Source organism: Oryx dammah, unplaced genomic scaffold, assembly GCF_014754425.2.
Source record: "Oryx dammah isolate SB20612 unplaced genomic scaffold, SCBI_Odam_1.1 HiC_scaffold_15, whole genome shotgun sequence".
NCBI lineage: Eukaryota > Metazoa > Chordata > Mammalia > Artiodactyla > Bovidae > Oryx > Oryx dammah.
In genome coordinates, this window is record NW_024070199.1 from 41,028,876 (window position 1) to 41,052,460 (window position 23,585).

Consider the following 23,585-nt stretch of genomic DNA (forward strand, 5'->3'; position numbering starts at 1 on the left):
ACTGGAGTGGGTAGCCTTTCCCTTCTCCAGGGGATCTTCCCAACCCAGGGATTGAACCCAGGTCTCCCACATTACAGGCGGATTCTTTACCAGCTGAGCCACAAGAGAAGCCCCTTTCCACCAGGAGGGACACCTTTTTTGAAATCCCCATAAGAGTGTGTTTCCAGGGACTGTTGCCCAGACAGGCTCCTAACATTTGTGTGGAGCTAACAGGCCTCCTCCTTGGAACCGATCCCACTTCTCCGGGCTGGTATCTGTCACTGCCTACAGGCATCTGCCCTGTCCCCTTGCCCTCCCGGCCCAGGTCCATGTGACAACCTGAGTATTACCCAGAGGGGTTCTCCCCACAGAAGCGGGGAGGACGAGAGGGCAGAAGAGGAAGAGGTTAGCAGGTATCAAGAGTTCCAGAAGAAACAGGTGCAGTGTCTGCTGGAGCTGAGGGAGGCCCAGGTGGACACGGAGGCGGAGCGGAGGCTGGAGCATCTACAGCAGGTGGGGGTGGTGGTGGCATGTGGTGGGGGGCGGGGGGAGCCTGCCTCTGGGACAGGCCTGTCACAGCCCGGGTCACCTGTCGGCCACCTGTGTCTGTAGGCTCAGCTGAAGCTCAGGGAGGTTGTCCTGGACGCTCACATGACTCAGTTGAAGAAACTGAAGGAGATAAACGAGAGGTGAAGGCCGGGGATCTCGTGGGCAGGGTGGGGGGGTACTCTCTGGTGCCACAAGGTGGGCAGAGACACACACAGACACACACACGCGGAGAGGGGCTACTACTCCCTGATGCCACGAGGTGGGCAGAGACACACACACACATAGACACACACACACGTGGAGAGGGGGGTACTCCCTGGTGCCACGAGGTGGGCAGAGACAGACAGACAGACACACACACACACACACACACGCGCGCGCATGCACGGAGAGGGGCGTACTCCCTAGTGCCACAAGGTGGGCAAGCGCGTGTCCACACACACGCCCCTGTCCTGCCATTGACCCTGCCTGTCCTCCCACTGGCTCCTCCAGGGAGAAGAAGGAACTGCAGAAGATCCTGGACAGGAAACGCCACAACAGTATCTCAGAGGCCAAGACCAGGGAGAAACATAAGAAGGAGGCGTAAGGGCATCAGGGCTGGGAGCCAGTTGTGTGCTGGGCAGGCCGGGCGGGTACCTGGGCGCTGAGCCCCTCCTCCTTGCTCTCGTGCAGGGAACTGACAGAGATTAACCGTCGGCACATCACTGAGTCAGTCAACTCCATCCGTCGGGTGAGTGAAGCTCAGGTGCCACCCTAGCCCACCCCTGTTCCTTCAGTCATCCTAAACTGGTATCTTGGGTGCCAACCTGGTGTTCCGTTGCCCTAGAGGGACTTCTAGATCCTTTCTCTGTGAGTCTGCTGTTAAGAGTCATCTCAGGACCCTGGTCATACAGCCCCGGGAACCTTCGCCTTCTTGCTCAGAAAGAGGGTCTCCCTGACTTCTCTGCCCCCACAGAGCCCCGGGGCCCAGGCCCCTCCCTTAGAGACCCTTGTGTGAGCCCTTGTCCCCCACACACAGCTGGAGGAGGCCCAGAAGCAGCGGCAGGAACGCCTTGTGGCCGGGCAGCAGCAGGTCCTCCAACAGCTAGCCGAAGAGGAGCCCAAGGTGAGGCCATTGGTGAGGGGCAGGTAGGCGGCAGGTGGGCTGCCTGGGTGGCCTGGCCTGGCCTCTCTGACGCTGTTCCTCCTGCAGCTGCTGGCCCAGCTGGTCCAGGAGTGTCAGGAGCAGCGGGAGAGGCTGCCCCAGGAGATCCGCTGGAGCCTGCTGGGCGAGACACCGGAGGGACTGGGGGACGGGCATCTGGTCGCCTGTGCCAGCAACGGTCATGCGCCTGGGAGCAGCGGGCACCTGCCTGGCGCTGACTCAGAGAGCCAGGAGGAGACTACAAAGCTCTGAACTGGCTGAGCAAGAGGTGGCCACCAGGCCAGGGTGGGTGCTGGGAGGAGGGCAGGAGGCTAAGACACTAAATGCTTTTTTTTTTTTTTAACTTTTTATCTTTAGAAATTTTATTTTTTTAAACCGGGGCAAGCAACCCCACACTAACTCCCTCCTTTTACCCCCCAGGAACCCCATTAGTCCCCAGCCCCTCCTTCCTGCCCTCAGTCCTAGGGAAGGTGCTAGGTGGGTCACACTGGGCCAGAAGGGCCTCACCCCCATGACACCCACAGCCTAGAGTGGGAGTTGTCTCCCTCACTTCCCCAGGGAACAGTGGGTGGAGCCTTCGAGCTCCGGGAAGTCACATTCTTTCTCTTTCCTTTGGGGATTTTTTTTCTATGTGAATAAATGTGGATTTCAGGGACCCTGTGTGCAGCGTGGTTTGGGGCAGTACTAGAGAGGATTCTGGGCCCTAGATCTGGTTCTGCTTTTTCTGGAGCCTCAGTTTTCTCATCTATAAAATGGGCTTGTGGGCATTGTGGGTCAGGCCCCTAACAAAGGGTTTTGAGACCTCCTTGCCCAGGAACTGCCTGGAGGTCTTGCCAGTGACCTGACATCAGAGGCCCTCTGGCCTCCCTCAGGCTCTCCCGCCTCTTTCTTTGCCCTCTGCCCTGGGCTCTCACTCTGCTTCCCCCGCCCCTTACTCTGGTTACTTTTCTCCCTCCTGGGCTCTTCTTGTCCTCCCTTCATAGAGGCTCAGGCCTCTGCTTCAGGAAGCCTCCCCTGCCCCCTCTTCCTGTAGCCTGATATGACCCAGGCACCCAGCATCTTCCGCCAAGGCTGCTCTTGGCCACACAGGCAGTTGGTTCAGTTATCAGGGGATAGACCTGCTGGGGTGCAGGTGGGCAGCTCAAAACCTGCCCAACCTCAGGGCACCTGGGCTCTCAGCGATGGGCAGGAAGTAGATGGGCCTGGAAGTGACCCTTGGGAAAAGGGGTGCTGACGGTCACAGCATGTGCAGGGGAGCCGCGGCATCCCCTTCCTCCCTGTGAGGGAGGTGTTATGCCTGTTTTGCAGATGAGGAAACTGAGGTCACATCTAAGTCAAGACATCTGACCTGGAGGCGGGGGGGGCATGGACCCTCTAGGGCAGACTGTCTTTGGCCAGCCTGGAGGACCTGCTCCACGCCTCCCCCTCCTGCTCTGGGACAGCGTGGAGTGGCAGAGACCCCGCAGTGAGGGTGCGGCTGGGTTCTACAGCAGGGTCAGGCTGGCATGTCTTCAAGGCCTCTCCCAGCTTCCTGGCACTTCCCGGGCTGACTGCCTGCCTCCTCCGCAGGAAGGCAGCCTCTTATCTGGGCTTATCTCCTGCCAATTGAGTTGTTTTCTTTCTTTGTTTTTGCTGCAGCCTCAGGCAAACAGATAGGGTGGGGAGCCCAGAGAACAGGGCTTCCAGAGCAAGGCCTTCCCAGAGCTGGGGACCTCTGCTTTGGGCCCCACTCCCTTTGGGTCAGTACCAGTGCCCAGGCCTTCCCTGTTTCTGCAATCAGGCCTTGTCCTAGCTCCACATCTGCCCCATCTAGGCCCCTCAGCAGGCAATTCCCATCTTCCTGACTTCACCCATAAAACACTGCATGTCAGTCCCCAGGTCCTCAAAGACCAGGCTAAACTCCAAATTCCTGGGTATGACATTCCAACTCTTGAAAAGCCTGGTCTCTGCAGCTCCCCCATCCTTCCATGGGTCCGCTATTTCCTCTACTGGATATGATAGCACCCTCCCTCATGTCTTCAAGTCCCAGGTTTAGCTCACCTCCCCCCTGAAGCCCTCCCTGACTCCTCTGCTGGAGGGAGCCGCCTTCATCCTGGTTCCAGGCCCCTGTTAGAGCACTAAGCTGGCGTTAACTCCTCACTGAGAGGCTCCTTCGCCAGGAAGCTAGGAATAACGGGCTGTGGCGCAATCCAGGTCTGTGTACCTAGTATAAAGCGCTGGCTAGTCTGTAGGGGGCGCCAATAAACCTTTCTGGAATTGAGCTCTCAGCTCGGCTCCCAGGGCCTGGTGAAGCTTCTCTGGTTCCCTAGCGATCCCTCTACTCACAGCCCTGTGCCGAGCCTTCCGTCCCCTCCCCCGCCCAATGTGTCCTGCCAGTTCCCTGAGGAGCGCTGGCCCCAGGCCGGCCACACAGTAGCTGCTCAAAAGGACTAACCCAAATAGGAGCAAATGACCCTCCCTGGGGGACGGCGGCACGGTTTGCAGTGCGCGCAATTCCAGCGGCCAGCCGGCCTGCAGTTCTCAATTACCATATTAGAGATAAGGACCTGGATGTCCCGAAGCCCGATCGCGCTCCGCCTCCCGGAGTCCAGGCGGCCGTAGCTCCGCTCGCCGCCTCAATGCCTCCCTGATGTCGGCCCCAGGTGCCTCAGTTTCCCTCATATGTAAAGCGGGGACATCTTTTGAAACTCTTGTCAGTGCTAGCGCTCTCTCCGCCCGGGAAGCCCCAGGCGACAGACAGAGGAGACTCCGCGGCACAGACGTGGCCTTTATTAGCATTTTAGTATCGGGCGTAGGTCCGCAGCGTTACCGCGGAGGAAAGGGTTCCGGCGAAGTTAGGGTTAATCTCGGCTCGCAACTGGCGCAGGCGCGTGGGGCGGGGTCACGGGGCCGCTTCCGGCAGGTAAGGGCGGAAAAACTTCCAACTTCCGATGGGGGCCGAGCCCCTCCGTGGTCCTCGCACACACCGGAAGGGGATCGGACTCTGGGTCAGACCTCAGTCTTCCGAAAGGAACGAATCCGAGCCTCCTTTTGCATAAGGCCTGCAGAAAAGACTAACGCCCGCTCCCAAGATGGCCACCAGCACCGGTTGGGAGCTTCGGTTGCGGGGCGGACGGTCACTGGGAGGGGGCGGAGCCTCCTCTCCCCAAGTTCCGGCTCAACCAGGACTGGAGGAAGCGCGTCCAGCTAGGGCTTTGTCGCATTTGCGTTGCCGTGCCCGCGCTCTTCGGGCGAGGAAGCCCCTTCAGGGTGGGAAGAAGAAAGGGTAGAATGAATTAGCTTATCCTGGCAGCCTGAATCAAGGCCCCTCCGCTTACAGAATCCCACCACCAAGTGAGATCCCACAGGAGATAAAAGACCGTAGATCCTAACAGGACTCGTACGGAGAGACTCCCGACTACTAAGCATGGTCCCTCCACGTTGCGAGCAGAAAGAAAGGAGGCCTACGATCCTGTAAGCGCCAGAGCCGGAGACTTAGCACCTGGAAGATGGGACCATAATTTGAAAATGAAAGAAGTGGTTCGGAATTTGAGGCCAAGAACCCGGATATCCGAAATAAGTCGGCCAGGAGCACAAATGCCTCGCGCTCCGGGGATTTGGGGAGCCCAGGAGCCCTGGCCTGCTGGAGCAGGGTCAGGTCCCCGAATACCCTGGGACTCGGGAAGGGTCTGGCTGCAGGAGAGGAATCCTGAAACTGCAAATCCCGACGTGCACTGGGACAGCCCAATGGGAGGAGGTCCGGGAGCACAGGTCCCGGTGTGGTCCGGGACTGCGGGGCACTTCAGCCGGCCCTCACCTTGAAGGAGACGTGAAACTCGTCGCTCATCCTCCGGAGCTCGCGGCCATATCGCTGTGCAGCCCAGAGGTTGGGGGGCGCCGAACGCGAGCGGCCCCTAAAGGGGCCGAGATCCTCCTCCTCCGTCCCTTCATTATCCTCTGGCCCCGCGGGGTAGGAGCTGTGACGACTCCGGGTCTCCACAGCCCCAGTGCCTGCAGAGAAGATCAGACGGTGGGGATGACGTGAATCTCAGCTCCTCTCCAACCCCCAGCCCTGCAGCAGTGTTAGTGAAGTTTCGAATTAACTTCTCATTAATCCCACAAATCTTAATTGAGCCCCAATAATGGGCCAGACCCTTTGGCTCAGATGGTAAAGAATCTGCCTGCAATGCGGAGATCTGGGTTCGATCCTTGGATGGGGAAGATCCATTGGAGAAGGGAAGGGCTACCCACTCCAGTATTCTTGCCTGGAGAATCCCGCGGACAGAGGAGCCTGGCGGGCCACAGTCCTGTGGGGTGGCAGAGTCCGACACAATTGAGCGAGTAACACTTTCAATGGGCTAGACCTTTCGGTTTATAGAATGACTTAAGCTCTGTGCTTGGTACAGAATAAGGGCATAAATAGTAGTTATAGCTGTGAGTGTAAGATCCAGGAGCTTCCCAGCAACTCCCTGGGAGGTTAACTCTTTCATCAGCTCCAGTCCCCTGTGGAGGAAATCAGTCTCCTGGTTGAGGAGGTACCCCAACCAAGCCAGACAGGGTTGAACTCCACCTCCATAGGTGACCTGCTGGGGCCCATCTGTTTCACTGTTGTGACCTACAGAAGACCTAGGAGCCCTCTGAGAACAAGAACCTGTCAGCATATCTGTACCTCCCACAGCACTCACTTTGAACAAACTGTCCAGAAAGTTCTGTTGACTTTTTATGGTAACAGTTATGGAGCACTTACTAGGTCCTGGGCATTACCTCATTATCCTAAGCATGCTAGGAGGTAAATACTAGTATTGCTTCCACGGTGTAGATGAAAAGACAGAGGCTTGGAGAGGTTAAGACTTGCCCTGAGTGACACAGCTGGGAAGTTCTTAGGTTTGAAGTCCCTGCAGGTTTGTTGGAATCCAGAGTCCAGTGATGATCCATTGAGCTACACGTCTTCCTTTATCCAACCACCCTTCACCTCCCTGAGCCTGTGTCTTCACCTCTTTATGGGGATAAACCTAGTTCTTAATGCCAGTGACTTGCCTCACATAAACAGCGTGAAAGTCCTTTGTAAGCTGAAAGTGTGTGATGGATCATTATTCAAAGAGGCGTGTCCTGAGTTTGTCTGCCTTGTGGGTGTGTTCCATCCCCCCATCCCCCACATTCTTGTCAACCCCACCCCCATACCCAGACCAACAAAGACCCAGAACACTCCCAGGAGCACAAACCCAGAGCTGGATTGAAAGACAGGCATGGAACAAGTGCAGGGGAACAACATCCACAGCAAGGTATGTCTGTCAGGGAGGCATTCTGGAGAAAGTATGATCTAGGCCAGGTCTTGAAGCCAGGGGTAAACTGTCTCATCCTCTCCGGAAGGCCTGTGGGCCAGCTCCAGGGCCGGGGCCTCCAAGGGTCCCAGCTCCAAACACAGGGCTGGGAAAGCCAAGAAAAGAAGAGGGGGCTGGATCCAGAAAGGCCTAGGCTAAGAGGGTGGCTGGAATTCCTAAACTTCACCAAAGCCTGGGCTCAGGCAGGCAGGGACACCATAAAGCCTTTGAGGAACGAGGTGGCAGTGGGGAACAGGCAGCTAAGTCAGCAGTCCAGATTGGGACTGGGGCTAAGGAGCTGAGAGCAGCAAGAGCCCTGATGAGAACAGGCCTGTCTGCAGAGGACTGTCCGGTTCCATGGGGCATGGGCATCAAGTCCCCACCTCCACCACATTCCTGCTTTGTGACCTTGGGCCCTTTCTTTTTAATCCCTTAGGGCCTCGGCGTTGTCCTCTGTGAAATGGGGGCAGCCCCCAGTACCCCCATGAGGACAAATGACACAGAGAAAGAACCCTGTTCTGCATTTTTCATGCCCTTGAAGCCTCCCATTTTCCCAGTGAGAGACCAAGTTCTCCCTATTTTACACATGAGGAAATAGAAGCACAGAGAAGTTAGGAACTTGCCCAGGGTCACACAGCTGGCACACTCAGCTTGGTCACTTAAATGCTCAGGAACTCTCAGCTGTTATTCTACTTTATCAGCACTAAGAACCCACACAACCTCTGCACTTGACAGATGCAGGGCCCAGCGGTCAGAAGGCAGGTGAGCAGTAGGCAGGCACCTGGCCTGGGCCTTGCCCTCTTGCCTGGGAATCAGAACCAGCAGAACAGCAGCACTCCCTGTGTGAGGCCGGCAGTGCGCGTCATGTATATTAATTCCTCATGTCCCAACCACATCTCGTGAGGGAGGTTACTCACTGTCCCCATTTTACAGAGGAGAAAACTAAGGCATACAGAGGGTAAGTAACCTCCAAAGTCACACAGCTAGTAGGTGACAGATTCCAACCCAACCAGTCTGGCTCCTGGGTCTGTGTATTTAACTCATGCCCCAGGCTCCCTTCAGCAGCACCATGCCCCCCCCCCCACCCGGGGGGCTCAGGTCTGGAAAGGCAACCCTAGGCCTAATGTAAATGCCAGCTCTGCTAGGAGCCTACCCATGGAGTGGGGATTTTTACCAAAGCCATGAATTAAGCAATGCCAAGCCAGCCATTGTCAAAATGACACTCAAATGTGTAAACTTAACATTTAAAGTGTCCTATTTACTAGGAATATGCAGATATGCAGATGACACCACCCTTATGGCAGAAAGTGAAGAGGAACTAAAAAGCCTTTTGATGAAAGTGAAAGAGGAGAGTGAAAAAGTTGGCTTAAAGCTCAACATTCAGAAAACGAAGATCATGGCATCCGGTCCCATCACTTCAAGGGAAATAAATGGGGAAACGGTGGAAACAGTGTCAGACTTCATTTTTTGGGGCTCCCAAATCACTGCAGATGGTGACTGCAGCCATGAAATTAAAAGATGCTTACTCCTTGGAAGAAAAGTTATGACCAACCTAGATAGCATATTCAAAAGCAGAGACGTTACTTTGCCGACTAAGGTCTGTCTAGTCAAGGCTATGGTTTTTCCAGTGGTCATGTATGGATGTGAGAGTTGGACTGTGAAGAAGGCTGATCCCCAAAGAATTGATGCTTTTGAACTGTGGTGTTGGAGAAGACTCTTGAGAGTCCCTTGGACTGCAAGGAGATCCAACCAGTCCATTCTGAAGGAGATCAGCCCTGGGATTTCTTTGGAAGGAATGATGCTAAAGCTGAAACTCCAGTACTTTGGCCACCTCATGCGAAGAGTTGACTCATTGGAAAAGACTCTGATGCTGGGAGGGATTGGGGGCAGGAAGAGAAGGGGACAAGAGAGGATGAGATGGCTGGATGGCATCACGGACTCGATGGACGTGAGTCCGAGTGAACTCCGGGAGTTCGTGATGTACATGGAGGCCTGGTGTGCTGCAATTCATGGGGTCGCAAAGAGTCGGACACGACTGAGCGACTGAACTGAACTGAACTGATTTACTAGGAAAAAAATGAGTACTTTTCTGTGAACTCCCTGGCGGGGAGCAGACATGCCTACCCACTCCATCCATCCAATCTTCAATCAGCGGTCAGTCCTTCATGCCCCTATATACTGTGCAGAGGTGACCTCTCCCAGTCTTGGGAAGGAAAGGAGGAGGGAGGAGGTGTGGCTTCTGGTTGTGAGCATGCTCTCTCACCATCGTTCCAGAGTGCCTGCCTGGGGCTGGGTGGGGAAGTGGGAGGGGCCTGCGGCTGGAGGTGTCCGGAGCCCCAAGCTTAACGTTCTTTACTCATTGGCTTTCTGGGTAAGAGGGTGGGGCTGAACACATCCACATTCCCGCTCCTGTGAGCATCCTTGCACGCTTCACTGAAACAGTGCTGTTCCAGACCACTGGAGGCAGTGAGGCTGTGCCGTGGGGGTGGGGGTGGGGGTGGGTTTTGGATTCTGCTCTACCACGTGGGTGGTTCACATGTTGCTTCAGCAGGAGAGCGGCTCGGCACTCCACCCGGAGCAGGCATCCTGTCCTGTCTCAGCCCAGGGTTCCTGTGTCCCCTAAAGCCATTTGGAGTACGAAAGCCCCTTACTGGCCTGTAGAGAACATACTTCCACCTTGCTCAGAGCTGAGAAAATCAGAAAACACGCTAAAGCAGAGGCTGGCAAATGTTTTCTGTGAAGAGTCAGAGAGGAAATGTTTGGGGCATTGCAGGCCACAAAGTCTGTCACAGCTACTCAACACCGTGGCCATGGCTTGAAAGAAGCCGTAAACACCATCCAAGGGCTTGTGCACTGCTGCGTTCCACGAAAGCTGTATTTGGAACACTGACATAAAATATTGTTCTTTGGAGTTTTGTCAACTGTTTAAAAGTGTCACACAAAAAAAGTGTCATTCTTAGCTCATGGGCTATACAACAGAGGGATTTAGCCTTTGGATGTGGTTTGCCAAACCTCTGCTCTAAACCCAACTATGTCTGTCCTCTGCCTAAAACCTTCAATGGCTCCCAGTTGCCTATGAGATAAACACCAAACTCCTGGGCATGGCCTTCAGGGCCCTTAGATTCTTACCTTCCAGCCTGCACTCCCTTGTCTGCCATGAGGGGGGCATCGGTTATTCATGTCTCTCTATTCCTTCTAAGTGAATGGCAATCCCCAGGTCTGCTCAGGGCCTGGGCCAACTCATTGCAACAACAACTGCAGTAATAATAAGTATAGCAGACCCTCCTCTGTGCTAGGCACTGTTTCTAAGCATTTTTCCTGTATTAATGCATCAGATTCTCATGACAATGCAATGAGGTGGGACTACTTCTAGTCCCATTTTACTGGGATAAAAAAACCTGAGGCACCCAATATTTATGGCAGCACTATTTACAATAGCCAAGATATGGAAGCAACCTAAGTGTCCGACAGAAGAATGGATAAAGAAGGTTTCCCTGGTGGCTCAGATGGTAAAGAATCTGCCTGGCAACACAGGAGACCTGGGTTCGATCTCTGAGTCAGGAAGATTCCTTGGAGAAGGAAATGGCAACCCACTCCAGTATTCTTGTCTGGAGAATTCCATGAACAAAGAAGATGTGGTATATATAAACAATGAAATACTACTCAGCCATTTTAAAAAAAGTGAAATAATGCCATTTGCAGCAACAAGGATGGACCTGGAGATGATCATTCTAAGTGAAGTAAGTCAGACAGAGATACAGAATCTAAAAAATGATACAGGGAAAATAAAAAACGATACAGGAGACTTCTCTGGTGGTCCAGTGGTTAAAACTCCACGCATTCAGTGCAGGGGGCATAGGTTTGATCCCTAGTGGGGGAACTAAGATCCCATAGGCCTCCTGGTGTGGCCAAAAACAAAAGGAGACAAACAAAAAATGATACAAATCAACTTATTTACAAAATAGAAACAGACTCACAGACATAGAAAACAAACTGCCTCCTGGTGCTGCCAAAAACAAAACAAGACAAACAAAAAATGATACAAATGAGCTTACTTACAAAACAGAAATAGACTCAGACATGGAAAACAAATTTATGATTACCACAGGGGAAAAAAGGGGAGTGGGGGTGGGGAGGATTAATGTGGGCTTTGGGATTGCTGTATTTTTTTTTTTTTTGGCAGCACTGCATGGCTTAGGAGATCTCAGTTCCCCAACCAGGGGAGTCCTAACCACTGGACCACCAGGGAATTCTGGACTTTGGGATTGATAGGTACACGCAGATGATACCACCCTTATGGCAGAAAGTGAAGAACTAAAGAGCCTCTTGATGAAAGTGAAAGAGGAGAGGGGGAAAGTTGGCTTAAAGCTCAACATTCAGAAAACTAAGATCATGGCATCTGGTCCCATCACTTCATGGCAAATAGATGGGGAAACAGTGGAAACTGGCTGGCTTTATTTTTCTGGGCTCCAAAATCATGGCAAATGGTGATTGCAGCCATGAAATTAAAAGACGCTTACTCCTTGGAAGGAAAGTTATGACCAACCTAGACAGCATATTCAAAAGCAGAGATATTACTTTGTCAACAAAGGTCTGTCTAGTCAAGGCTATGGTTTTTCCTGTGGTCATGTATGGATGTGAGAGTTGGACTATAAAGAGGGCTGAATGCCAAAGAATTGATGCTTTTGAACTGTGGTGTTAGAGAAGACTCTTGACAGTCCAAGATCCAACCAGTCCATCCTAAAGGAGATCAGTCCTGGGTGTTCACTGGAAGGACTGATGTTGAAGTTGAAACTCCAATTCTTTGGCCACCTGATGCGATGAGCTGACTCATTTGAAAAGACCCTGATGCCAGGAAAGATTGAGGGCAGGAGGAGAGGGGAATGACAGAGGACGAGATGGTTGGATGGCATCACTGACTCAATGGACATGGGTTTGGTGGACTCCGGGAGTTGGTGATGGACAGGGAGGCCTGGTGGTTCATGGGGTCGCTAAGAGTCGGACACGACAGAGTGACTGAACTGAACTGTATATAAAGTAGATAAACAACAAGGATTTACTGTGTAGCACTGGGAACTACACTGAATATCTTGTAATAACCTATTATAGAAAAGAATCTGAAAAGGAATATGTATATATATATAACTGACTTACTTTGCTGTACACCTGAAACTAACATATCATTATAAATCAACCTGGAGAAGGTCATGGCAACCCCCTCCAGTATTCTTGCCTGGAGAATCCCATGGACAGAGGATTCTGGTGGGCTACAGTCCATAGGGTCACGGAGTCAGACACGACTGAGAGACTAACACTTTCATTTTCACGAATCAACTATGGGCTTCCCATAGTTACCACTGGGCGCTAGTGGTAAAGAATCTGCCTGCAATGCAAGAGACCTGGGTTCGATCCCTGGGTCAGGAAGATCCCCTGGAGAAGGGAATGGCAAGCGGCTCCAGTATTCCTGCCTGGAAAATTCCATGAGCAGAGGAGCCTGGCGGACTATAGTCCATGGCGGCCACAAGAGTCGGACACGACTGAGCACATAAATCAGCTATACTTCAATTAAAAGAAAAAAGCTGGGTTTGAAGCCTGCAGTCTGGCCCGGGGCCTGGCACTGGGCTGCTTTGCTCACCGTGCGTTCCTCCTCCCTTCTCTACCATTCACGCACCAGTCGCTCCAGGCACCCAGCTATGCACTGGAGCTGTCACAGCACACGAGGTGGCCGCAGGCCTGCCCTGGAGACACACACAGTTTGCCGCAGCAGGGGCTTGGAGGCAGGGACTAGGAAGAGTGACAGTGCCCTGCCCATGCGGAGGGCGGCAGTGGCCCGGTGGCTCTGGCAGGTTATCGGCACCTGCGGGTCTTTCATGGAAAACCACTTGCTTTTTAGATGTTGAAAACTAAGTCAAAAGGAATCCAGGGTGGGTCTCTTACATCCCTTGCAGGCCTTGTCATGGCTGGGCCTGGAGCTGGGGTAGGCATCCCCTTGGCTTATTGCTGCTTCAGCCTGTCACGTGAGTGTATGTTCCTCGGTTCTTTGTCTCGTCACAACAAAGATTTGGAGCAACGGACATTAAAGCCCTCGGCGTGTCACAGCTCTCGGGTCTTGGACAAACTGTGTTATAGCTCTTAGGCAAATCAGTGTTACAGCTCTATTTTATTTAGAAGATAGCAGGAGAATACATCCTCGAAGCGTGAGGGCATGCCAACCCAAAGACTTGAAGACAAGAGAGTGGAGGAGCGCGTGGGAAAGAGAGAGAGGAAGAGAGAGAAAGCGCATGCACACAGGAGAGGAAGAGAGAGAGAGCGCTTTGGCTTTTATATGTTTTTGCCTCTACCTGGGCCTGCCCTATGCAAATTGGGCTTAGCCAGGAGTGCTGTTTGTTCTACCTGAAGTCTTCACTCTGGTCCTCGGACCTTCCTTTGACCTTCCTTGTTTTTAAGCCACCGCCATTTTGGACTCTTGTTTCCTTATTCTACCTACCTAACAAGTCCATTCTCCCTCCCTTCTTCCCAAATCTAGTTTCCTGGGCTGTGCTACCTCTCCCGCTTGGGCCTCAGGTGCCCCCACCCGCAGGATGGGCCCCTAGTGGGTACAGGAGGTTTTGCCACTCCTATTCCATTCATTCATAGCACAGAAATGGTCCTTTCCAGCTCCCTGCCTTGGCACCCCAGCTCTGATGATGCCAGGCTCCTCACACTTGGCCAGCTTACACTGCATACGAGCCAAGCTCCGCACCGCCTCCCTCACTGGGCTGATACCAACACAGCTCTGGTTAAGGCCAACTCCCTGCCACTTCCTACAGGTACCCGGGTAGCCAGCATGGCTAGAGAAAAGCACAGCTGTGCCGCCTCTGTTCAAATTCACAGCCATAAGACCCAGTGGCCCCCCGAGTTGCCCAGCACACTTGCCAGCTCCATACTCTGGGCCAGACAACTACTTCAAACGTGCTCTTCCCTCTCTCGGCCTCAACCTCCATCCCTCTCCCCACCTTCACTTCTGGCTCAAGACCTGGCTTCCTTTCACCAAGAAATTGGAAGCATCCACGAGAGAAACATCTACTGGTTCCCATGAGCTATCTCCTTGCCCTCCTCCACCCCTCCACTGCACTCAGCTGAGCTGCCCCTCCCTTGAACACCAGACCACTCTCTCCTACTCAAGCAAGCTTCCTTTCCCCCTGCATCCTCCAGGATTTTCCTAACTGGATTACTCCAACATGTAAACATGCTCTTTTGGGAGTTCCTTGGTGGTTAAGACTCCACGCTTCCACTGCAGGGAGCATGGGTTTGATTCCTGGTCAGGGAATTATGACCGCACAAGCCACATGGCACAGCCAAAAAAAAAAAAAGAACCTCTTTTCTCTTTTTCATTTTTATCTTAAGTAATAAAACAATCCTTCCTTGACTCTCCTTGGGCTTTCAGGTGCCGCTGGCTCCTCTGTTCCTCTTTGCCAGAGCTCAGCTGCCAAGACCCGGCTCTCCTTTCAACCTCCAATTCTCTTCCCATCATCCCTCCCCACTCTCCACCCAAGCTGCCTTGACCCTAAGTCTAGTCCAGCACTCTACTCCCAGCCCTCCTCCAGCAGCGCTCAAAGGAGCATCGCCCAGTTCAACACTCCCCTCCCTACCAGGTGGCTCCTTCCTTCTCAGACGCCAGTGCAGGCTCCTCTGCTTCTGCTGCCCTCTGCAGCCTAGAGCTCCAGACTCAGCCCAAGCCCTACCCTGTCTACACTGTCTCCCAGGGCCCACAGAACACTTCATCAGCAATGGCCAACTCCCACATGTATCTATCCCTACTAGAAATCTCCAACTGGATGCCCAAAAGGCACCTCTAACCTGACCTGGCCCAAGCAGGGCTCCTGATCTCACCCCACACCTTCTCAGTTCCACCTCAGTTAAGAGCGACTCCATCCTTCCAGGTGCCCAGGCCATCCTCTTTGGGCCTCACACATCTGTCTATCAGCAAATCCCACTAGCTTGACCTTCAAAAGAAACCCAGAGCCCAGCTCTAATACTTACCACTTTCACCACCACCACGCTCTCACCAGCTACCATCCTCCCCCGTGGCACCACCCCTACCTTTGCCCATTGGAGACCTGTCTCCACCCAGGGGCCCTGGTGATTCTCTTGAGGTCCAAATCAGATCAAAGTCCTCCAGGTTTTCACTCAACCTGAAAGCCAGAGCCCTGACCTGGGCCTTCAAGGCCCTGCCCATGAGTCCCTCCCCTTCCCTGAACGCTGGAGGAGTCTCTAAGCCCCTCCCCTCACTGCCCTCAGGGTCTTTGCATTTGCCCTGCCTCCGCCTTGGTGAAGGAAAGGGCAACCCACACCAGTATTCTTGCCTGGAAAATTCCATGGACAGAGGACCCTAGTGGGCTACAGTCCATAAGGTCACAAAGAGTTGGATTTGACTGAGTGACTAACACTGCCCTCTGTCTGCGGGCATCCCTGCCAGCATCTGTCTTCCCACAGATCTCTGTCTGGCTCACCCCTCATCAGATTCTAGCTTTGGCTCAAATATTGCTTCTTACCAAGGCCTTAGTAGCTCAGCTGGTAAAGAATCACCTGCAGTGCAGGAGACGTGAGTTCGATCCCTGGGTCAGGAAGATGCCCTGGAGAAGGAAATGGCAACCCACTCCAGTATTCTTGCTTGGGAAATCCATGAACAGAGGAGCCTGGAGGGCTACAGTCCATGGTGTCGTAAAAGTCAGACATGACTTAGCAACTAAACCACCACCACCAAGCCCCACCCTGACCACCTCAGTTCAAATCACTCCCTTGAGCCCCCAGCAGTCTGGATTCCAAAGAGAAAGTCAAGGGTATGTCACCTAAGGCATCACCTGCTAAGGCACCGTATCACTCACTGGTTTGTTTGTTTCTTTGTTTATGGCTTGTCTCCCCCTATCTTCTAGAATGTAGGCAACCACAAGGGCAAGAGCTTCTCTTCTAGTCCCTGATGAACCCCTGGCAGCTGGTACACACATTCAGCACTTGACAAAGAAGATGGGGACAGCCAGATACAGGGTAGAAAGCAGTTTCAAGCAGAAAAACTCCAAGTGCAAAAATCTCGAAGTTAAAGAAAGCCTGTGGAGTTCAGTGTGACATACAGCAGGCTGGGTGGTGGGGGAGGGGTCTTTTTTCTTTTAATTGTTTTTTTTTTTAGAGATTGTATCCCTAACAACTGAATATCAACCTTTTTTCTTTCTTTCTTTTTTGACTGTAATCCTAATTCCCTGACCAGGCATTGAGCCCCGGGGTCCTTGGCAGTGAAAGCACTGAGCGTTAACCACTGGACCACCAGGGAACTCCCTGGGGTGGGGGCATTAATAAGCCTTCCTGCTCCTGAAAATGGAAGGGTGTCACATCGGCAGCAGTTAAGGGACATGAGTTTTGTTTTCAGAAGATGTCTGTGGTTGTTCCAGGTGCCAAGGCTTGTGCTGGGCACCCGGGTGGTAGGGACTAACAAGACGTGGCCGCTGCCCTCCAGGGCCCATCCTTCCATCTCAGGTGGGTCTCCCTCAGTAGATACAGAGGATAAGCTGATGCTTTCCCAGTCCCACACAGACCTGCTGCCTGGTAGGGCCATCTGCCTCTTGGGATTACCTGGCCCTGGCAGTGTTAAAGACAGCCCCGTGTGGGTGTGAGCCACAGGGCAGGAAAGAACAGAGCTGGGGACTGGATCCAGATCTTAAGGAAAGCACTAGCCTGGGGCAAGGCACCACAGAATCTTCTAGCCCAAAGGAAATGCCAAGTGAGTGTGACCTTAGGCAAGTCATTTCCCCTTTCTGGCCTCTCAGTGATTCTGTCTTGGTCCTATGCTAAGCGCTACATACTTGGAGCATTTACTAAATACTAGCTCTATAATTAAGTGCTTCTAAGGTATGCCTGTTAATCTTTCCCACAGCACTACCAGGGTGGTGATGAATTGCTGTTTTACAGAAGAGGAAACTGAGGTGCAGAGCGGTGAGGGACTTACTCAAAGCCCCCCAGAATGTGGATGTGGCTGGGGTGCAGAGAGCTACTGGGCTGGAGGCAAGCTGGACAGGCAGGTGGTGGTTGGGCAGGGGGTGGGGGTTGCCTACCTCCATGGTGGCTGCTGCCGGCCGGCTGCCCCTGCTGGTGATCAGCTTCCCCCAGGAGGCCCGGGGCTGTTAGCCAGTGCTTGCTGAGACCTGGGGGCCTGTCCCCTGTGGGGCTGGGGCCCAGGCCCCTATCTGCACGGCTGGAGTCTTCCTGCTCACTCTGCTCAAACTCTGGGATCTGGAACATGCTCTGGGCTGCAGGGGGGCAAGATGACAAGTAATTAGAGAACAGCAGGAGCTATGGGTGGCTGGCAGGGCTGGGGGCGGAGGTGTCCCTGGCTCCATCTCCCACCTCAGCACCTCAGGTCCACCCTGCCTCCCCGGCGCACATCTATCCGTTGAGTCTGGCCCGGCAGGAAGCTCGACTTATCCACCCAGGATCTAAAACTCTCAGGGCCCTAGGGCTGGAGAGAAGCCTCAGGCCCCTGCCCAGGCTTCAGCCAGACCCGCCCGCGGTAACGGCACACAGATCTCACCCCAAGCCCGATAACGAGGCCCCTGACCCGGGCCCGCCGCGTCCCTCTAGCAAAAAGAGAGCCCTGGCCCTAGTTGCCTGGGTAACGGAAACTGTCACCGGCCCGGCCCAATCAGCTCTTGAGATGTCACTAGCTGGCCAGCAGGCGGGGCCACTCCCTGGGGCCCCGCCCACTGCCTTCCTCCAGATTCTCTTCTACGTCTCCGGATGCTCAGCTTCCGACTTCCTTATGCCTTGGGCGTTGTGGGAGCCGCTGAGGGATTCTCCGGGGTCCCCATTTGGAAGGCAGCTCCTGCTGACAAGTCCTTCAGCCCCTCTGGGACTTAATTCCCACTCCTGTAAAATGGGGATAATGACACCTCTTTCAGGAGTCAGTGATCCTTGTAAACTGGGCGGTGATTACTGTGGGTGAAAGCACTTTGCAAAGCCGCAATCGAAGTTCAGCCGTCGGAGGCAACTGTTGTTGCTGTTGTCACTGCTCCATCCGAACCGGGTGACCGGCTCGGGAAGCGCCCCTCCCTCCTCCTCGCGGTGGAAACCTCGCACCACCCGCATCAGGGGCGCCACTCCCCGCACCAACTCGGGGGCACTAGAGATAAGCGAGGGAGCCTCCACCCGGGGCAGGATGACTGTCCCGGCGCAGAAGGGAAAGGGGCCCCTAGGAGGGTGACAATAGGACTTGCGGAGACCTCGCGCCTGGCAGACGGCAGGCCAGGTGAGCGGGAAACGCAGCCAGCCAAGGAATGGGCGGGCGGGCTCGCGCGGGACGCGGGGGCCCCTGCGGGTAAAGGCCCGGGGGCGGGGCCCGGAGGCCATCTTGGCTGAGGGCGGAAGTTTCCCTCAGAGACCGAGTGAAGGGAAGTCGTTACCGCCCCGGGTCGGGCGGCACAATCTCGATTTGGGGATGGGGAAGAGAAGCATGGGAATCGCCAGCTTCCCATGGAAGCGAGGGCCTGTAGCTCCGGGCAGTGCCCACCAGGGCGCCGGCCGGATGCTGCGCAGCCGGAAAGTCAAGGCCGCTCGCCGCCTCTAATAACCCTTGGCACCCGGCGGTGGCGCAAGTTGCGCCAATTCTCGAACAGCTCCGCGCCGGGCGCGGCGCGGGCCTGCGTAGCCAGGACTGGACCCTGAGCAATTTGCGTAGCGAACGGCGGCCGCGCAGGCGCAGGAGGGGGCGGAGCAGCGGGAGCCGGGGAGCCGGAGCCCCGGGTCCCAGCGACCGGAGCCGGCTCCCCCAGCCGCGGCCTGAGGACCGGGCGTCGGCCTCGTCCCGCCCCCCCGCAGCTGGAGAGTGGACGCAGTGGGGGGTGGGGTGGGCCAGCGTCCGGAATCCAAGGACGGAAGGCAGAGGCCCTCCCCATCCGGATTGTTGGGGGGGAGAGAGCCCTCCAGTTTGGGGAGGGGGAGAGCCAGACGTTGAGCGTCCCCAGCAGCGGCCGCTGCTCTGAACAGACTGGCGTTGGCCGGCTCTCCCCCTCCTGCCGGGACGACTCCAGCGACCGAGGCCAGGGACCCCCTCTCCTTCGGCTTCTTCACCCCCATCCCCCCACCCCCCCATCCCCGGCTTTGAGCCTGGCCCGGAGAGGAGTACTCCCCACTTCCCCACCCGCCTGTGCCCTGGAGAGGAAGAGCTGTCTTTCCACACCCCGTAGTGAGGGACCCAGGTTGCCTGTGCCCCGCAAAGGCAAGGGGCCCTCTGTCGAGGGCGGGAGGGCCCGGCCAACCATCACTTCTTTCCGCCTGAGCACCCTACAACTCCCACCCCTCCGTATTTATTTCCCTGGCCCCCTTGCCGGCCCCTCCATCTCTGTCTTCAGGGTTCAGGCCTCCCTCCCTGACATGGAGAGTAACCTGTCTGGCTTGGTGCCTGCTGCTGGACTGGTACCCGCGCTGCCGCCCGCCGTGACCCTGGGGCTGACTGCGGCCTACACCACCCTGTACGCCTTGCTCTTCTTCTCCGTCTATGCCCAGCTCTGGCTGGTGCTCCTGTATGGGCACAAGCGTCTCAGCTATCAGACGGTGTTCCTGGCGCTCTGTCTGCTCTGGGCTGCCCTGCGTACCACCCTCTTCTCCTTCTACTTTCGAGACACACCCCGAGCCAACCACCTGGGGCCCCTGCCCTTCTGGCTTCTCTACTGCTGTCCTGTCTGCCTGCAGTTCTTCACACTGACGCTCATGAACCTCTACTTTGCTCAGGTAACCATGGTGATGGGTGAGGGTGGGCCCGTGGGGTAGCAAGCCCCAGGGCCCCAAAGAATGATGGGCCTCTCTGCCCCCAGGTGGTGTTCAAAGCCAAGGCAAAGCGTCGGCCAGAGATGAGCCGAGGCTTGTAAGTACTGGTGGGTTCAGTCCCCAGGTCAGGGGCAGGGAGAAGCCCAGTGTCCATTCCTTCTCCCTGGTAGGGCTGAAGGGAGTACAGCCCAGGATGCTTGGGGAAGGCTGGGGAACATTAGGCATCTGGTGCAGATGGCTCTGCAGAGGTGTTACACATGTGAAGCTCAACTGTAATTAAAAGCCACTGAAATATGGTGAAGGGAGAGGCTACCAATGTCATCCATGATGGAGGAAGAGCTGGAGGCTCCAGTCCTCGGAAGCTCCAAAGGGCACTTCTGGGTGACCTTGGGCAGTGGTAACTCCTGTCCTTTGTACAACATCTTGCAGTTTATTAAGAGCTTTCACAGACATCTTTAATATTTACAACTTACCTTCGAAGCTGAAGTATCCCCACTTGAGAGATGAAGACACTGAGGCCCTGCAAGGCTAAGCAACATGTGCAAGGTCGCACACCTGGCAGGAGGTAGAGCCAGGGCTTAAACCCAGACTTCTGACTCCCAGTCCAGTGCTCTCTCTGCTGTACCACAGCTGTCAGTCATATTCTGACCTCTTTAGCCTCAGTTTCCTCATCTGTAAGACTGGAGGAGTGGGGTTCAGACTGCGTGGCCTGAGGTTCTGACTGACATTTGGGTCTCCTGGGAAGGGTTGGGTGGTTGGGGAGTGGCAAGGGTGCCCACCTGGGGCTGACTGTGCTGTGGGCCGCAGGCTGGCTGTCCGAGGGGCCTTCGTGGGGGCCTCGCTGCTCTTTCTGCTGGTGAATGTGCTGTGCGCGGTGCTGTCCCGCCGGCGGCGGGCACAGCCCTGGGCCCTCCTGCTGGTGCGCGTCCTGGTGAGCGACTCCCTGTTTGTTATCTGCGCACTCTCTCTTGCCGCCTGCCTCTGCCTTGTGGCCCGGCGGGCCCCCTCCACCAGCATCTACCTGGAGGCCAAGGTAGGGCCACAGGCACTGATGCCTGGGTGTCTTTGGGGCGTTTGGGGTCTTCAGAGTAGAGAAAAAGCTGGAACCTCCCCTCCATAAGGGTCCCCTGTTGTCATCTGTGCCAGGGGACCAGTGTGTGCCAGGCAGCTGCAATGGGTGGTGCCATGGTCCTGCTCTATGCCAGCCGGGCCTGCTACAACCTGGCGGCCCTGGCTTTGGCCCCTCGGAGCCGGCTGGATGCCTTTGATTACGACTGGTACAACGTCTCTGATCAGGTGGGCATTCGACACATCTGCCGCCTCCCCAGTAGCTGTTGCTCCTGGCCCCCAGCTAGCCTGGGTCCTGTCTGTGAGCCCCATTGGCATGACTGCAGATTGGCACAGCCCCTGCCTCCCCACAGGCGGACCTGGTGAATGACCTGGGGAACAAAGGCTACCTGGTGTTTGGCCTCATCCTCTTTGTGTGGGAGCTGCTGCCCACCACCCTGCTGGTGGGCTTCTTCCGGGTGCATCGGCCCCCACAGGACCTGGTGAGGGCCAGTGGAGAGGGGCAGCACTGGCGGTCCCTGGGTGGGGTTCTGGGGGTGTGGGAGGCCGGGGGCGGGGGGCAGAAGGAAGCATCAATGGTGGCTCCCTTCCCTAGAGCACCAGCCGCATCCTCAATGGGCAGGTCTTTGGCTCCCGTTCCTACTTCTTTGACCGGGCACACTGCGAGGATGAGGGCTGCTCTTGGGAGCACAGCCGGGGCGAGAGCACCAGGTAGGAGTCCTGGGCCCACCCGAGGACCCCTGGGCTCCCAGGTTGCTCCACCAAGCCGCGGGGCCCTAGAGCTGGGTCTTGCCAACCACCCCTGCCCGTGCCATGGTCTATAATGGGTGAGGTGCCCTCTGGTTTACTGTTGCTAAAGTCCCCACCTCAACCCCCAAGATGCAGTTTGCCATAGTCAGAGAAGTCTGGGTCACTGAGCTCTGTTCTCAGTCAGTCTCTCTCCTTCCCCAACTCTGGTGACTGCGGTCCTCGAGACTGCTGGGGGACTGACCCTGTTTCTCTGCCTGCAGCATGTCAGGGAGCCTAGGCTCCAGTAGCTGGTATGGCACCATCGGGCGGGAACCAGGCTGGTATGGAGGCAGCCAGACTCGGACCACGCCCCTGCTCTTCTCCCAGGTTCTGGGACCAGGCGGCCACCACCACAGTCTCTACTCCACCCCACAGACGTGATCCCCCTTCATCTCCCCACAGAACACCCAGACCCCAGCCCCTCCCACCCCAGACCCCTGTGCCAAGTTCATCTGCTGCTTCTTGCCCAGGGTCCCGGGGGCTGTGGCTGCCTCTTCCCCAGGCCAGCCCCTTGCTACTCCTGATGCAGTGAGCTTGTGCTGTCCCCTAGGATGGGGGGGCATGGCCCTGGCTGCCAGATGCTCACAGCACCCTGGCACGACCCACCCCACCGCCTCCGCTTCCACTCCGGAGCCAGCTACCTCTCCTGCGTCTGCCACTCAATAAACAGTGTGTGTGCCCCAAGTCCATTCGCTGTCCATCAGTTGTCTGCTTGTGTTTCTCACACCATCATTTTTCGGTCTAAAGCTGATTGGACACTGGCCCTTGAAGGGGGCTACTGGGCTGGGCTGGGGCCATTTACCTACCCCAAGGCTAGTGGGTAAGGAGAGGGACAAGCCTGCAGTCCAAAGAAAAAAGAGAGACCAGAAGAATCCAGCCCCCACTCCCGTCCCCTCCCTGCTTGAACAGTTGCTACTCTTTCTTCGGGAACTGCTTCAAATGTCGTCTCCTTTATGAACCCTGCCATTTCCAGGTCAGGGAACTATGTCCCTCCCCACCCCACCCCAGGTCCCTTGGCACTGTGACTGCATGGCTGCTATGCCTCTTACCCTCAGTGGATCGGGATTTCTAGAGACCCTGTTTCCCTGTCATTATGCCCAACCTGGCCTTCAGGTCCAGGAGTTAGTCCAGGACTGGTGGAGGAAAAGCAGCCCCCATCTCCCTAGCCTGTGCGGATTTGGCCAGGCTGCCCCCACAGAGTCTGCCTGGGGAGCCCCTTCCCTGACTGTCCCTGAGCGTGCAGTCGCTGCCCTCTGTAATCACAGGCCTTACAGATCTGTCCTCTGTCCCATGGCTGGGAGTCACTTATCAGAGAGTCATTCATCTTGCCCATGTATCTGGCCATTTGGTCCAGCTCCTTGGAGTTCCTGGGGCCTAGCACTGAGCCTACCTTGAAACCCTTCACCTGGGACTGTCCTGAGCCCCAAGCCTCAGTACCTCCAGAGATGGGCCTCTGAGACTCAAGAGAAGCAGCACAAAGCTGAACAATCACTTTCAGTTGAAAGGGAAATTGCTGACATTTGTAGGGCACTCAATTGTGAGTGCCAGGCTGCGTTTTGAGCATTTACAAATACCGACCTCATTAATGCTCAGCACAGCATCCTGAGGTGATAATTAGTCATCCCTTTCCTGTAAGTGGGGACTGGGAGGCCTGGAGAGTCTGGTCACCAGTCTAGGCCCCCTACTGTTTGGGGGTGGTCAGCCCTAGAGCCCATACTTAAAACCACCCAAGTGAAGGCTGAGGACCCCAGAGGAGGGAAGGATCTTTGGCAAGATGAGAGTTGCTAAGAAGCAAGCAAGAGAAGAGGGGAGCTAAGTTCAGGGCCCTGCTGTTCAGAGTGCGGGTACCCCTTCCAGGCTGGGATGGGCATGGAACTAAGGAGCGAGGGATGGGGATACAGGAGTAGAGGCAGGCGGTGCCCAGCTTGATTTCTCAGAGCTTGGTCCCAACCCTACCTCGGCCA

General features: G+C 55.5%; 4 protein-coding genes across 6 annotated transcripts in view; 2 read left to right on the forward strand and 2 right to left on the reverse strand.

Annotated features, from left to right (window-relative positions):
- Positions 1–2,327, forward strand: part of PLCB3 (phospholipase C beta 3) — a 19,452-nt gene extending 17,125 nt beyond the window's left edge. Inside the window, exons 26-31 of the mRNA XM_040256161.1 lie at positions 351–492; positions 592–668; positions 1,021–1,110; positions 1,201–1,258; positions 1,547–1,633; positions 1,721–2,327. Coding sequence (XP_040112095.1) covers positions 351–492; positions 592–668; positions 1,021–1,110; positions 1,201–1,258; positions 1,547–1,633; positions 1,721–1,924 — 658 coding nt within the window. The 3' untranslated portion in view covers positions 1,925–2,327. The remainder of the gene's footprint in view (positions 1–350; positions 493–591; positions 669–1,020; positions 1,111–1,200; positions 1,259–1,546; positions 1,634–1,720) is intronic.
- On the reverse strand, positions 2,014–18,254 carry BAD (BCL2 associated agonist of cell death). Of its 3 annotated transcripts, none has more exons than XM_040256318.1 (4): positions 17,534–18,254; positions 17,058–17,252; positions 5,469–5,662; positions 2,014–4,914 (listed from the first exon to the last, which is right to left on the reverse strand). In XM_040256318.1, the coding sequence occupies exons 2-4, from the start codon at positions 17,242–17,244 to the stop codon at positions 4,789–4,791; spliced, it is 507 nt and encodes a 168-aa protein (XP_040112252.1). In that variant the 5' UTR covers positions 17,245–17,252; positions 17,534–18,254; the 3' UTR covers positions 2,014–4,788. The 3 variants fall into 3 exon arrangements, with proteins under 3 accessions (XP_040112252.1, XP_040112254.1, XP_040112253.1); XM_040256320.1 differs by having other exon boundaries at positions 17,387–17,584; XM_040256319.1 differs by having other exon boundaries at positions 17,350–17,584.
- A 157-nt stretch (positions 18,255–18,411) lies between these two features.
- On the forward strand, positions 18,412–22,310 carry GPR137 (G protein-coupled receptor 137). The gene is made up of 7 exons (XM_040256262.1): positions 18,412–19,728; positions 19,812–19,861; positions 20,572–20,797; positions 20,911–21,060; positions 21,186–21,314; positions 21,428–21,543; positions 21,843–22,310. Exons 1-7 carry the CDS (start codon positions 19,372–19,374, stop codon positions 22,000–22,002), a joined length of 1,188 nt encoding a protein of 395 aa, XP_040112196.1. The 5' UTR covers positions 18,412–19,371; the 3' UTR covers positions 22,003–22,310.
- LOC120874093 (arabinogalactan protein 1-like) lies at positions 18,562–19,074 on the reverse strand. Its single transcript, XM_040255202.1, has one exon. It carries the CDS (start codon positions 19,072–19,074, stop codon positions 18,562–18,564), a length of 513 nt encoding a protein of 170 aa, XP_040111136.1.
- Positions 22,311–23,585: the final 1,275 nt, after the last annotated feature.

Coding starts and splice junctions, on each gene's coding strand:
- BAD (XM_040256318.1), bottom strand. CDS start 17,244: ATGTTCCAGATCCCAGAGTTTGAGCAGAGTGAGCAGGAAGACTCCAGC. Junction 5,663..17,057: donor CGGCAGCAGCCACCATGGAG/GTAGGCAACCCC, acceptor TCTTCTCTGCAG/GCACTGGGGCTGTGGAGACC. Junction 4,915..5,468: donor AGTTTCACGTCTCCTTCAAG/GTGAGGGCCGGC, acceptor CCCACCCTGAAG/GGGCTTCCTCGCCCGAAGAG.
- LOC120874093 (XM_040255202.1), bottom strand. CDS start 19,074: ATGGGGGTGAAGAAGCCGAAGGAGAGGGGGTCCCTGGCCTCGGTCGCT.
- GPR137 (XM_040256262.1), top strand. CDS start 19,372: ATGGAGAGTAACCTGTCTGGCTTGGTGCCTGCTGCTGGACTGGTACCC. Junction 21,315..21,427: donor ATCGGCCCCCACAGGACCTG/GTGAGGGCCAGT, acceptor TCCCTTCCCTAG/AGCACCAGCCGCATCCTCAA. Junction 21,544..21,842: donor AGCCGGGGCGAGAGCACCAG/GTAGGAGTCCTG, acceptor CTCTGCCTGCAG/CATGTCAGGGAGCCTAGGCT.